This window comes from Colius striatus, chromosome 5 (genome assembly GCF_028858725.1).
Source record: "Colius striatus isolate bColStr4 chromosome 5, bColStr4.1.hap1, whole genome shotgun sequence".
Taxonomy (NCBI): domain Eukaryota; kingdom Metazoa; phylum Chordata; class Aves; order Coliiformes; family Coliidae; genus Colius; species Colius striatus.
In genome coordinates this window covers 7234213-7248471 of record NC_084763.1, presented here as the reverse complement: position 1 = coordinate 7248471, position 14259 = coordinate 7234213, and the positions used below count along the sequence as shown (strand labels likewise).

Sequence of the window (14259 nt, the reverse complement as noted above, 5' to 3'; positions counted from 1 at the left end):
TGCGACCTGATCTAGGTGACCCTGCTTCTGCAGGGGAGTTGGACTAGTTGATCTCTAAAGGTCCCTTCCAAGCCCTACCATTCTATGATTCTGTGATTCTATGAAATAGGAGCTGTAAAAGAAGAGAGTAGGAATTTGGTACTACACATAAAATAGCCTTAATTTGCAGAGTAGATAAATAACACCACTTCATGAATGCCGCCCTTATCTCTTTTTTTTTTAGGTGTTTGCAATAGTCTGTGACACTGAAAACCCCCAGCTTTTTACCATTGAATTTATCAAAGGACAAATTCGGAAATACTCTTCAACAGAAAGGTAACTGAAGCTCCTGGGGGTTAAATTCAAATGCAAGTTGCTATTGTAGTGCTTCTGTTTTTTTCAGCTTCCATAAACTCTGATGCTTGGAAGCACTAATTCAAAGACTTGCTATTCTAATGGTCTGTCACTTGCAAATCAATTTTTGTTACAAGATCTGAATCTCTCCCCTTTACCTTCATCCTAACTCTAAGCAGATATGTCCAGAAGTTTTCTGATTAACATGTAAGGTGTTGGACAGCTAGATATAGCTAGATATAGATATAGCTTGTTTCTGCTAGGCAGTGTTGTTCCATGTGTGTTGTGCTAGGTTAAGCAGTATACCTGAGACAAGAAAGCACAATGGAAGTGATACAAGAATGTGAAGGCTGTAAACCCTTTGAGCTGTCTGCTTGAGATGGTCTTAGTTGATTCTATTTAAAACAACCAACAGAATAGTCCCTGACTGCACTTGCAGTTGTAATGCAGTCTAATCCTGCTGAGTGAGGTTTTGCAGTAAGCACAGGGATGAATTGGCTTGCAATATGTGTAACTCATTAACAGATAATCAAGAGTTGATCCCTTTACTGAAAGACTGCAGCTGGCTATACTGAGTACAGGACAGCTCTGTTTTTACAGTGAATAAAGGAACAACTGAAAGTTAGTGACCTCTTCCAGAGGTGCAGCCAATAGCACCAGTTCATAAGAAATTCCAAGGATTTATACTTTTCATTCTGTGTTTGGTTGAGGGGGTTTTTTTTCTGTTTTTCATATAGCTTGGTTCTGATCTAAATTGTATTTGTATGTCTCTCTCCCAACCCAGAGAGTCACTCCTGGCTAGCTTGTTGGATGGAGTGAGAGCTTCTGGTAATAGAGATGTCTGTGTGAAGATGACCTCTACACAAAAAGGCCAGCGTTGGGGATTACTCAGTATGCCTGTAGATGAAGAAGTAGAGAGCCTTCATCTGAGGTTTTTGGCTGCTCCTCCAAGTAAGCTAATGCTTGTGGCATGGTTTTATAGCGCTCTCTAAAGCACCCAAATATTCAGTCAGGTACTGTGCACTTAACTTTTGTTGTATCTTCCAGATGGTAACTTTGCAGATGCTGTGTTCAGGTTCAATGCTAACATTTCCTACAGTGGGGTACTACATGCAGTTACACAAGATGTAAGAGTAAATCCTCTGCCTATCCTATTAAGGTGTTGTTAATGTATAAAGATATTAATAATTCTTGTTTCTTAACCAGGGTCTGTTCTCAGAAAACAAGGAGAAACTCATTAATAATGCCATAACAGCATTGCTCTCGCAAGAGGGAGATATTGCAGCATCTAATGCAGAACTTGAAAGCCAATTCCAAGCAGTAAGGCGACTAGTGGCTTCAAAAGCAGGCTTCCTTGCCTTTACTCAGCTTCCAAAGTGAGTGAGAAGTCTCTTCAAGCTTGAAAAGTAGATGAAAACAGTTCTTAAGCTTTTGATGGTGTCTTATTTTTAAAAGTGAGAACTGGACTTAAGCCTCACTTCTGGAAAATACTGGAAGACTCCAGACACAATTGTTTCCAGTAGTATGAGGCTCTCAACAGACTTCAGTGTAAACTTAGAATCCCAAATGATCATTAGTATGTAAAGCTGATTCTTCCTTTGCTAAATACTCTACCTGAGTAAAATATGGTTTAATGTTTTTCCTAGTGGAAAAACTTCTAAAAGACACCTTCATCTGTCCTTGAAATAGACAGTTCTTCATTCTTAAAGTATGTTGATGCCACGGCTATCTTCAGTTCAACACAAGCTAGAATGTGATGCTGGGAAGCTAAGCTGTACTCCTACAGTAAGGCTGCTTGGATTTCATATCTTAAATGGATGACATAAGGAGGCCAGATTTTCTTCTGAACATGAGAAATTGTTTGGAATGTTTCTGACTCTGGCCTATGGGGCAAGTGAATGATTTGAAGAGTAACACGTGCACTTACTCTGAGACCTGTAGAAAGTTCTATTTGTGTGTGAATAGTGTCCTGTACTGTAACTATCCTGTAACTATAGGAATATGTCCCTTTTGGTGAACGTGGTCTTGGCATGTTGTTAACAGTGAAGTCTATACTAATATTCCCAAGTTTATGTAAACACGCAGGTACTGGCTTGCCAGATGCAATGGGAGCAGGCCAGTGTTGGTCCCCAAATGGACTTTTATCTTAAAAGTAAGATTTGCATTTCCTCTCTAATGTTGGTGGCTCTCTTTTCCTTTCCAAAGATTTCGAGAACGATTAGGAGTGAAGGTTGTGAAAGCCCTCAAAAGGAACAACGATGGAGTAACCCATGCCTCTATTGACATGCTTTGTGCTCTTATGTGTGTAAGTATTAAATTGCAAGATTCTTTCACTTTGGAACATGTGAACTTGAGTTAACTGAAAGAATGTAGAAATAGGGACCGGCTTTCAACTTGCAGTGTGCTCAAACATGAAATAACTTGTGGCACAGTGACTTCCTGCTGAACTTGAAGTGGGATGGGCTTTGTATGGCTTCAGAGTATGGCTTCTGGACTATAACTGAGGGTTGAAATGTGACTACATAGTGAATACTTCTTTTATAGCCCATGCATGATGACTATGACTTGAGGCAGGAGCAGTTGAACAAAGCTTCCCTTCTTTCTTCAAAGAAGTTCCTAGAGAATCTACTAGAGAAATTCAATTCCCATGTGGTGAGTGAAACTTTGGAAATGGCTCCTTTTAAGTGTCTTTCTTAATTTCAATGAAAACATTTTTGTCATACTTGAATATAGTTTTTTAGTGTATTTCTTTGTCCTAAATAGGTTTGGATTTTGACAGGTTAGAATGTAGCGAACGAACTATGCTGCAGAGCCCAAGTATCATGCAACAGATGTTTGCATGTTCAATGTGGAAACTGGGTGTTTCTTTTAACTGAAATGGCAGTGTAAACTGGAAGTTAGGGAGACTAAAACTAGCAAGTAATTTGCATGAAGTCATGCATTATGCTCTAGGAGCCACCAGACTGTTGCCATACTCAGAGTAATGGCGTACTTTAAACTTAGTTTTTGTTCATAGACTGTTTCATGGCAGGGAAGAGCACCTTCAGTGTCATGAATACTGAATAAAACTTGCATGAATACTCTAGAGCAGGGAAGAATCACTGTATCTGTATTACATACCTCCCTTCCTAATTCCAGGATCATGGGACAGGCGCCCTAGTAATTAGTTCGCTTCTGGACTTCCTGACATTTGCCCTGTGTGCTCCATATAGTGAGACTACTGAGGGGCAGCAGTTTGATATGTTGTTGGAAATGGTGGCATCTAATGGAAGAACATTATTTAAGCTCTTTCAGGTAAGATTTCATAGTTTATTGTTATTATTAGAGGTCTTAGGTGGCCAGTGACCATGAACCTGTTCCCTTGAAACATTAATCTGTCTTACTGTTAACTGGCTAGTGTGCCTACACATTTTCTGCCTTGGTGAGATTGTTAGTTACCTACTGACTCACCTTCAGTTATCAGATTGAGGTGGTTATTCTCTAGTGAGTGATATAACAAATCATTGTAGAATAGAATGCCTAAGATTTGTTTGTAGAAACACTTTAAAATACCAGTTAAATATTAAGCTAAATTCAGCATATGCACAGATGTTGCTCTGTTTGGAGAGTCTTTCTCTTTTGGTAAATGAGAGTTAAGAGTTACAAAACAAGAGTAACATCCTCTTCAGTAGTAAACCTGTAAGAATTCTGGGACTTTTAGTTAAAAAGGCAATGCTTGCTTTCTGTACAAACAGTATATTATTTGGCTTATTGGCTAGTGTCAGCTTGTCAGACCATTTCCTCAGTATTATTCAAGATTCTCTGGTATATACTACTGCTCAGTACCAAGAAGTCTGTCTGATAATTGCAGCAGAGATTCTTGTTTAAAGGTGTAGTGTAGGAACTTTTCTTGGAACTGGCTTTTACAAGGGTGAAATACTAACTTTGGCCCAGAACTGGAGGTAGAACAGCAATGTAAATAAACTGGGGAGATGTAATCTTCAGATTTGGCACTCGGGTAATTACTTCATCTCTGTTCTGTGCTAGCACCCTTCCATGGCGATTGTGAAAGGAGCAGGTTTGGTAATGAAGGCAATAATAGAGGTGAGACTTTTAACAGTGTTACCTGGGATAGCATACTAAGTATGTGTTGTCTGTTTTGGAAGTGGAATTGCTTACCAATACGAGTTTGTTGTATTAGCTTCCCTTTGTTGGGGGGGGAGGGGGAAGGTGAGGAAGACAACAGCAGCCTAATTGTGAGTGGTTTAGTGTAGCAACTTGCTTGATCTTAGAGTTAAGGGGTTGGAAGGCATGTGAGTTGGGACATTAGGTAGTGCTTTGCATGTTCTCATACTGCAGTCAAAATTTGGCCGTTAATGTTGTACGTAGCTCAGTCATATACCTCAGAGCCACCAGACTTCTCCTGCATGTTAAAGAGGGTCTCTCAGGAGGAGAGGCCATATTTCCTGGGATACATTGCCAGATGGAATGTGACTGGAATTAGCAGGTCCCAGAGAGGACTAGTGATGTTGGTCTCTGTTCTTGCTCTTTCTGCTTCAACAAAAGATGAATTGGCTTGGTTAGTTTCCATGTCACATGATGTATGGATTGAGTCCATACTTCTCAAGGGCTGCTCATGATTTTTGCAGGGTGACCTTGCTTAACTGACTCTCGACACTTCCTGTGTTGAAATTCAGGGCTTAAGTTAGTGCCTCATGATATCAAATGGCTTATGCATCTAAAATGCATCTAGTACTTTCTTGAAATGGAAGTGACTGAACACTTGAAATAGAGATATTGCAAACCTGCAAGCTTCCATTGATAGACCTGGTAACAGTTCCTAAAAGTTGCTATGCTGTTTGTTACATCTCCTGTCATTCAAACTATTGTGGGATATGGACAAGCAAAAACATAGTTAAAGCTTTTTTTACTTCTTCATTGCAACTAATGTGTCTCAACTGAGTGACAGTCTTATCCACGTGGCTGTCTAAACTGAACAGCACCAGTTATTCTTAAATGACTACTATTGACCAAAGTCAAGCAACAAGCAATTACTTGTGGCTGTCATTTATTTTGTTTAACTCTCACTTGCAATTGCAGTGTGAAAATGGTACTTATAAATGTACTACCAGCCTCATGGTCTGTGATGGGATCTTGTCCTACCCAGTTACTGTCCTTGTGGATCTAAGTACCAATTATCTGGTCCATGGCTTTACTACGACTTTGATCACTTGCTGTTGAGAACTTGCACTTAAAGCCCATCATACTGTAGCTTTTGGATATTAATTGACGTAATTGATGGTCAAGAAGTCCTTGGAACTGTAGGCTAAGATAAAAGCAGCTTAACTAAGATTCTTTCTTTAGTAATCATCTTGCCCTGTTTCCAAAGGAAGGAGACAAAGAGATTGCTACCAAAATGCAAGATCTTGCCCTCAGTGAAGGTGCCTTACCTCGTCACTTGCACACTGCTATGTTTACAGTAAGCACAGATCAGAGGATGCTTACGAATAGGTATGTCAGTCTCACTTGATATATCGTTTTTAAAAAGTTTAAGTAATGGCCTAGCTAATATTAGAAGCATCAGAAGGTCAGGGAAGAAAATTTGCAGTTCTTTAGAAGAGTATTTTTTCAGGGACTGGTATGTTTAAGTAGAGCAAGCTTCAGCTGAGACTGCAACCAAAGTAGGACTTGTGTTAATTACTTGTCAAAAGCTCAAGTTTTGATTTTGGTTTTCCTTTTTCCAAAAACATTCAGGGAGAGAAGGCAAGTAGAATGTCTGGAATTTGTAGAAAAAGCCTCATTCTCTATTACACAACTGTATAAATCCTCTTGTGTACACTTTGAACATCTTGTATACAGTTAGGATCACCCATCCCATCTAAGAGAAACTTCCTCGTACAGAAATCATTCCTTGAATTCTGGAGTCAGTGGAACTTATGAGCTCTGAGGCTGTGCCTCAGAGGAGGGATGAGTGATAATTCAATGACTTCTACCGAAATACAAGATTATAGATGTGTTAGCTGCACATTCCTGAAGTGCTGAAAATGTTGCTAAGCAATGTAGTGACAAGTTGAACTTGTTGCCACTACTTGTCATCCTGGAGAGAGCTAGCATGAAACCTTTCCTCATACTAGTTCTGTTTATGGCGGCTGCTGATGAGCTGCTTGTAATAAGCAATGCTTCAGCTCACTGCAGTAGAACCCTAGTGACAAATGTTGGCAGAAAGAGTGAGTTGATGTAGAAGGCAGGCTCCCCAAAAGGCTTTCCTAGCCCATAGCTGGTATTAAGAGGTTCAGGTAGAGCAGCTAACAGTTCTTGATGGCTTCTAGGCTCTTAGCTTAAACTGTATTTTAAGATTACCTGGATAAACTTACACTTAGTTATTACATGATTAGTTTCTGCTCTATTGCTCAAGTGTTCCTTTGAGGTCTAGATCAAAAAGCATGTGCTGATGTTCCACTAACTTCACTGGAACTTCTGAAAGGCAACACTTTAAAGCATGCTAAGCATATACTTGAACTAGAACAATGTAATGCTTTGTGCTCTTATTCACTCAAGAGCACGAAGCTTTTGCTCATCTTCATTTCACCAGCATGCTAAAGGTATCAGTTCAGAGGCTTTTAAAAATCTGTTTAAAATATTAACTTACAGTTTTTTAATTCCAATGGCTTTTTCAGGCAGTTAAGTAGACATTTGGTTGGCCTCTGGACAGCTGAGAATAAGACTGCCATGAACTTGTTGAAACGTATTTTGGTAAGTAAAAATATGATTTGGAATAAGGAAAGAATAAAATTGGAGAGCCTGCAATATTAGAAAACTTAAAGTCTATGTGCTAAACATCCCCTTTCCCCTCCAAGGGGAAAGACTTGCCCAGGAGATAACAGTCTGACATCTGCTACTTAAAGGATATTTGATGGCTAGTTCAGAACATCTTGGCTTCTTAAAGTACTCTCTGACTTTCCTGCCACTTCTAAGAAAGTGGTGTATGACACAACTTAAAAATAAGGTGTCTGACTTACTTTTCTTTATGAAAAGGTGGGAGACATATGAACCATAGCCCCTAATGTTTAGTGGTGGTAGGAAATTAAGGTAGCAATTCTGTCTGTGCTTTCTTGCCGGTCCCACTTTGTTTGCTTTATCACATAATTAAATGTATGTATTGGCTGATAGTTCCCATGTTCTTTCACCTCTACATCCTCATGAAAGATTCTTGCTTAGGTTACTTCAGTGAAAGTAGTTCAAAGAATAATGACATAAGGAACTATTAAATCTGGAAAAATACCAATTTTTAAACTCCAAATAGCAGTTCCTTCTTTTTTGGCAGAGCAAACTGTCCTGATCTTGGTCACTGTCTTCTGGAAAGCTTAGTCAAATTAGACTCTCACCTCTAATGTCACACAACATTCATTCCATGTCAGGGTATGGATGGATACTAGTGTTGTGGTGTTCATCCCCCTCAATATTGCTGTGGAATCAACTCTTCTTCCTGCAGCCCATTCTTTAAGAAGTGGGATATAGGCAAGAGCTCTGCTGTACTGAAACAAATTACTTGCCTCTGTTGAATGGGTCTGTTGAGAATGGTGGCATTTCACTAACAAAAGCAAAAGGGTGCTGTAGCTTTATACACTTGCTTTAGAGTAGAATGTAAATTCTGGTTTGAAATCTCTACAATGATCTTGTTAGCTAGTGTGATTTGTTGTGTGTGTTTACATGGGTTTGTAATGTCTTTAGCCACCAGGTCTGCTGGCATACCTCGACAGTGCTGATCCTGTTCCTGAAAAAGATGCTGATAGGATGCATGTTAGAGATAACTTAAAAATTGCAACTGTAAGTAGATGTATCTGTCTTAACCTCCTCCGTTGTATAAATGTACAGACTTACTGATTTGTCTAATACAAACTCTTGAGTGTTGCATTGGCCTGAATCAAATGTTGCTAGACCTGCAACTGCAAATAACTGATAGTATTTATTCTGCAGGATCAGTATGGCAAGTTTAACAAAGTGCCAGAGTGGCAGAGACTGGCTGGAAAAGCTGCCAAGGAAGTTGAAAAATTTGCCAAAGAGAAGGTGGATCTAGTCTTGATGCACTGGAGAGATAGAATGGGCATAGCTCAAAAAGAGGTAAAAGTGTTTGAAACTCTTTGTTACAGCAACTTGACTAAATGTAGAGAGCAACACCTACAACTTCCATGGAATCAGGGAAGTTTAACAGTAATAGAAGTGTGGGAATATGAGAAACTTCATATATCTGCTTTCTTTTACGAAAATCTCTGCCTCTTATTACACTTCTTGGGGTAGAAATGGATTCCTTCAGCATATGTGTTCAGCTTTAGCTTATTCTTGCTTTAGCCAGCCTTATCAAACTGGACTGCAGCTTATGTGTATTTCTTCCAAGGCAGTAGGAGAACAGGAAAGTCCTTGAAATGTGGTAAAACCAGGTTTTAAAGTACATTTGAGAGAAACTGTGACTGTTCTTTGCAACCAAAATGGTGTACTTTATGCTAGTGGTATTTTAGTTATGGAACCTGCTTGAATGTAGGTATCTCAGTGCTGAACATAGTCTACATAAAACCATCGTTAAGATTGAAGTGATAAGGGACTGTTTTGATCTGATATTATAAGAGGGAAGCTCAAGCACTGCTTGAGTTCTTACTATTGATCTCCTTTTACCTTTAATTTTATTGTCTTGTTCTGTATGACAAACTCTTTGAATGATGAAGCATTTCCCTAAAGCTTAGTCGGGAGACTAAAAGTTGTTTTTATTCATTCTGGAAATGAAGCAAACTATTAAATATTCAAGGAAGGGTGAAGAGAGTGATGCAATGCAGAGTAATGAAAATACCTGTCTTCACACTTGATCTGATGTAACAACAAGCTTTCACTTAGGAAAACTTTACCTTGATAGAATGTTGCTCAAGTTTGATGTAGCCTGTGGTGCAGAATTTTGACAGGTAATATTTCTGGATTAATGATGAATTAGATTCAAAACAAATATTAATGGAGAAATGTGAAAAACAGTGGTGGAAGGGCAAATTACACTTGAAACATCTTGTCTAGATACTGAATTTTAACAGTCATTTTTTTTATCTGGAGTTCTGAGCTGTTTAATTCCACAGTAAATGTGTGCAAGTGTAGCTTGGAGAAAGAGTAGTAGCAAGCTTGGTATTACCAATTTGAATTACTTCAGTGGCTGTGGCTTGTTAAATGTACCTTTTCTTTTTCTTTCAACCTAACCATCACAATCAGGACAGAAACAATATGGTGAGTCTGTGTGTGAGTCTCTGCCACTTGTGTGGATTATGTCACTCAGACTTCTGCTTGCATGTGGTACCTCATGTAGAGTATAACACTGATTTCATGCTTGATCAAACTAGGGAAGCTTTCAGTGGCCAAGTCAGGTTCATGACTTATTTCTTCAACTTACTCTAGTTATTTCCTTTCAAGAGCAAAGCATTCTTGTTATGGGTTTTCCCCTCCACCAGCTTTGGAGCTGAGTGCTTATGGTGATGGGATCTAAGCCTTTCTCAGGGGTAACTTCTAAATGAATGACTTAACAGCTGAAAGTTTCTCTGGCATGATTTAACTTGACGTAAATAACCTTCGTGAAAGTCTGTTATTGCTACTTACTAGAAAAGAAAACCTTATTAATGAGACTTAACTTAGTGTGGCTTTTGAAGGGATAAAACCTCCAGCTTTTTATTTTAAAAAGGAGAACTGGGGAGTATCTGTTCCTAACTTCTGAATTCTTTCTCTTGCAGAACATTATTCAAAAGCCTGTGATATTAAGGAAACGACGCCAAAGAATAAAAATAGAAGCAAACTGGGATCTTTTCTATTACAGGTAAGAGAGTAGGATTAATATGGTGGCCTCTGATGCTACCTGACTGGGCATTTTTGACACTATCTTCTGAATTGCTGTGGCTTGATTCCAATTCTGCTTCCTTGAGACTGTGCAAGTGCTTCATAACAAGAACTTGGGAACAATGAAGTTCTAATGTATGCTGAGAGGGAATTTAGCTTGTGTTTAGGAAAGGGGAGAATTTGGAAAGCTTCTCAAAAGTTAGCAAACTACATCCTTTTTTTTTCCCCATTGAATCAAAAGGAAGAGTGAGCAACAAACTGCATGGTATTGAAGGCTAAGCAAAGTAGCACTGAAAAGCATCGTAGTGTGTTTACATCAACTTGTAAGCTACTCAAGGTATTTTAACTTGAATTGGAATAAAAATGAGCTAAAGGCAAAGAGAAAACGCAAAGATACGGGATTTCAAGTACTGCCACAAGTCCTAAATAAATCTTTATTACCTGTGAATTCTTACAACTGAAAATTCAGAATGGAGAGAACTCCATCTGAAAAAAGAGGTTGTCACTTTTCTTTGACAAGGGATAATGTATGACTAAAAAGCTTGACTGTTCAACAAACTGTGACAGCAAGCTTGGGGAAATTTTGTCAACTATTTGATTCAGTACTTAAAGGTCAAATACAGCCTGTTCTGCACAAGTGTTGCACGAGAGGAGGATTTCCATACTCCTACTAAACTTTGAGTGTTCAAGTATTGCTCTCGGCCAGTTTCTGGATCCAAAGGCTGTTGTTTCACTGCCACCAAAGAATGAACACTAACTCTCTTGTGACATTTGACATTAATTTCTGTCTTCCTGCATGAACTTCTTTTTTCTTGTCAAAAACCCCCAACCACACACCAGGTATGTTCATAAATGCTGCCCTGTGTTCATTTTCACTTGTAGCCATCACTGGTAGATATGGCAAAGAGTTTGCAAGACATATCAAGATATGAAACTGAGCCAAAAGGGATAACAGGAGGCATTCTTTAGTCTATGCTGACTTCTATGAGTATGAGAACATTATACAAGTGAACAACTCGAATGATTATAACAAACTAGAGACTGCTACTCTGACTTCTAATTAAGGTCCACTAATGCTAATATTCTCTAGCTTGCCAGCTGAATCTGGTCTGCCTTTTCAGATAATGTTTGAGGGGTTTAAACTATGTAACTTCTTCCTTAGATTTCTTCAGGATCATGCTAGATCAAACTTGATTTGGAACTTCAAAACACGGGAAGAACTGAGAGATACCCTTGAGTCTGAGATGAGAGCATTTAATATTGACAGAGAACTCGGTAGTGCTAATGTTATCTCATGGAACCATCAGGAGTTTGAGGTAAATCTCCCGCTGTGGGAGAAACTGTATGTGTAAAATATGCCTACTTAAAATGTCTCTTTTTTTGTCTCTAACTACTTGTGTGAGTCATGTGTTGACAATTCTTGTCTGCAAGCTAGAATTCCTTTGGTGTTATGGAATAAACTGCTAAGGCTTGAGGCTCTGGCCAGGTACTGTTGTTCAGTGTCACTCTGCACAACTGAAACCTCTTCAGCCTGAGAAATGGCACTGTAGGGATGAAACATTGATCAGAACGTGTCATGTATTGTTGTGTCAAGACTAAAAGAGGAAAGGTAGTATTATATTGTTGTAAAGATAAGTCATTTTTCTTGAATGTGCTCCATAAGACTTGTTTTGGGTAGTTTCTGAAGTCATTTCTTATAGCAAGTTCCTTGTCTTCATTTCCATCACGTGTCAGTGATCCTTGAGCTGTCAAATACTGGGCTGCCAAACGAGGTTATGTAGCTAAAACCTTTCTGCTCTCTAAATTACAGATTGGGGATACTGGTTTTTCATATTCTAGGAACAACAGTACCGAAAGTCAAGAGCCCTTTAGGCTTCTGTGAAGCAATTGATGTGGTCCTAACTGGCTTCCTCAAAACAACTTGCACTATGCTTTCAAGTAATGGGCTAATAAACATTTCCTATACTCTGCTCTTATCTCCAGTATTATTATGGTTCCACACAGTTTTTTCATCTGTAATGCTAACACAAAGCAAGACCAACTTGAATTCAACTGTAAGATATTCTTAGATATTCCCAATGCCATCCTTGTCACAGCACAGCTTTCTATTTGAAATTGAAGCACAGGACTACTAGTGAAACCAGAGTAAACTGCTGCTTTTCAGGGATTCTCAGTTGCAGTTCTTTCTGATCTGCCACAGTAGTCATCAGGCATTAAGACATCAGGCTTTAGAAGAAAGGACTATTTCATGCATGTAACTTATCCTTATCGCACACTACAGATTACTTCTTACCTTGATGCAGTAAATAGCTAAGCTAAGTTTAGGTTTGGTTTAGTGTTCTTTTGCATTGACATTTAGCTTTTCAAGTTTCCTTAGAGTGGGGGTCTTCTGGATGCCACAGTGTCTGTTGTGCCAACTCTGATTCTGTGTACTCTTCACATCTCTACTTCTGATTCTGCAAAGTACTACCACAGACTTCCCAGTTTATGCTCTTATGTAGCTTATGCTGCTAGAATGTGCCCCTAGTGTTCCTGCAGTTACAGCCTAGGATACTTTGGGACTGGCTTGAGGGGATTGTGTAACATAATCTTTGAACAGATGCTGTCTGAGATGTGCTTCTAAGTATTTTAAATGAATGCTGTACTGGACTGTGCATTAAGTACTTGAACTAACTGCACAGTGCTGACAAAGACTTCTCTGCCAGCTGTGGAGCCTGTCACTTTGTCAAGGGAGAATGAGGGCTTGAGATTGCTCTGTAAGTGTACCAGTTAGTGCAGCTTCTTTGTACCATGTGCTGTGGTCAAATCTGTAGATAACTTTGTGGCATCTCAACAGTGGCCCGTGAACTATAGATAAGAAAAAGATCTGTGGAGAGTGGCTTTTGTGGTAAGTTAGAGATGCCTACAAATGAAGTGCTTGCCAAATGCTCAAAACCACTTAGCATATGGTTAAATTTAATGCAGTTGATCTGAAGCTAATGGTGCCTCTTACTGTGCAAATTCACTTCAGCTTATTGGTGTATATACTGGTGCCCCTAGGCTTTTATTACCCAGCTTAATAGCAAGTAGAACTAGTAATGAAGTCATCCTTGTATTTCATACTTGTAGTAACAGAGTTAATACTTTGCAGTGGAGTAACAACTTTGTAAAGCTCGAGTCACCGAATACATCACATGTTATCCAAGTTTAGTTAATAAAGCCAGCTGATAGTAGAAACAAGTTGCTTAAAGGCTGGAAGCTGGAATTTCCTTAAGATGAGGCAACCTTTTTTTTCTGGGGAGAACACTAGTGTATGACATAGATTCTATAGATCCATTTCTTTGCCAGCAAACTTGTTGATTTCAGTCTTCCTCAGGCTGTAGGAGGCTTTGCTAACCTTGTTGAGTTTATGGGTATGAGCAAGTACAGTATTATTATGCAAGCAAAAATTTAATGAAGGAGAAATTATATTTGCTGTTAAGTAACTTGCTCTGTGTTGCAGGTAAAATATGACTGCCTTTCTGAAGAAATAAAAATAGGGGATTATTATCTAAGATTGCTGCTGGAAGAAGATGAAACTGAAGAGAGTGGAGCAATCAAAAAATCGTGAGACATTATTAAAATTCTGTCTCTTTCCCAAGGTCTTTGTTTTTCCTTGCTAAAATCTCATCTCTCTCTTAGATATGAATTCTTCAATGAACTGTACCATCGTTTCTTGCTCACTCCAAAAGTGAATATGAAATGCTTGTGTCTGCAAGCATTGGCCATTGTTTATGGAAGGTGTCATGAAGAAATAGGACCCTTTTCTGACACAAAGTACATCGTTGGGATGTTAGAGAGGGTGAGAATTATTTGAGGTTACTTGGTGTGGCAGGTAATATCCAGCATATGTTCAGCTCTTTCAGATTGCTGAGAAACCCAGGTTTTGGTTTTACCAAACATGAAGCTGCAGCACGGAGACTTCCTTTCATGGTGTCGTCAAGTGTTCCTACTGTCTCCCCTTGATTCAGTTGCAGTTTCACTGAAAAAACTGCTGATCATAAAGATACTTCAAACTAGACTCTTGTTAAGGCCAACAAAATGCAGATATCAGGTTTTCAGGCTGTA

The 14259-nt window shown here is 39.0% G+C and overlaps 1 protein-coding gene across 4 annotated transcripts in view; it reads left to right on the top strand.

Moving 5' to 3' along the window:
• Window positions 1-14259, top strand: part of DNAJC13 (DnaJ heat shock protein family (Hsp40) member C13) — a 55250-nt gene that overhangs the window by 15332 nt on the left and 25659 nt on the right. For 2 of the 4 annotated variants that reach the window (XM_061997324.1, XM_061997327.1), the window contains exons 9-25: window positions 224-315; window positions 1118-1284; window positions 1381-1460; window positions 1540-1709; window positions 2539-2638; window positions 2878-2985; window positions 3472-3627; window positions 4360-4416; window positions 5702-5823; window positions 6990-7065; window positions 8044-8139; window positions 8290-8433; window positions 9559-9573; window positions 10071-10153; window positions 11336-11489; window positions 13655-13758; window positions 13834-13993. In XM_061997324.1, coding sequence (XP_061853308.1) covers window positions 224-315; window positions 1118-1284; window positions 1381-1460; window positions 1540-1709; window positions 2539-2638; window positions 2878-2985; window positions 3472-3627; window positions 4360-4416; window positions 5702-5823; window positions 6990-7065; window positions 8044-8139; window positions 8290-8433; window positions 9559-9573; window positions 10071-10153; window positions 11336-11489; window positions 13655-13758; window positions 13834-13993 — 1884 coding nt within the window. The remainder of the gene's footprint in view (window positions 1-223; window positions 316-1117; window positions 1285-1380; window positions 1461-1539; window positions 1710-2538; window positions 2639-2877; window positions 2986-3471; window positions 3628-4359; window positions 4417-5701; window positions 5824-6989; window positions 7066-8043; window positions 8140-8289; window positions 8434-9558; window positions 9574-10070; window positions 10154-11335; window positions 11490-13654; window positions 13759-13833; window positions 13994-14259) is intronic. The other 2 variants (XM_061997326.1, XM_061997325.1) reach the window with 2 other exon arrangements.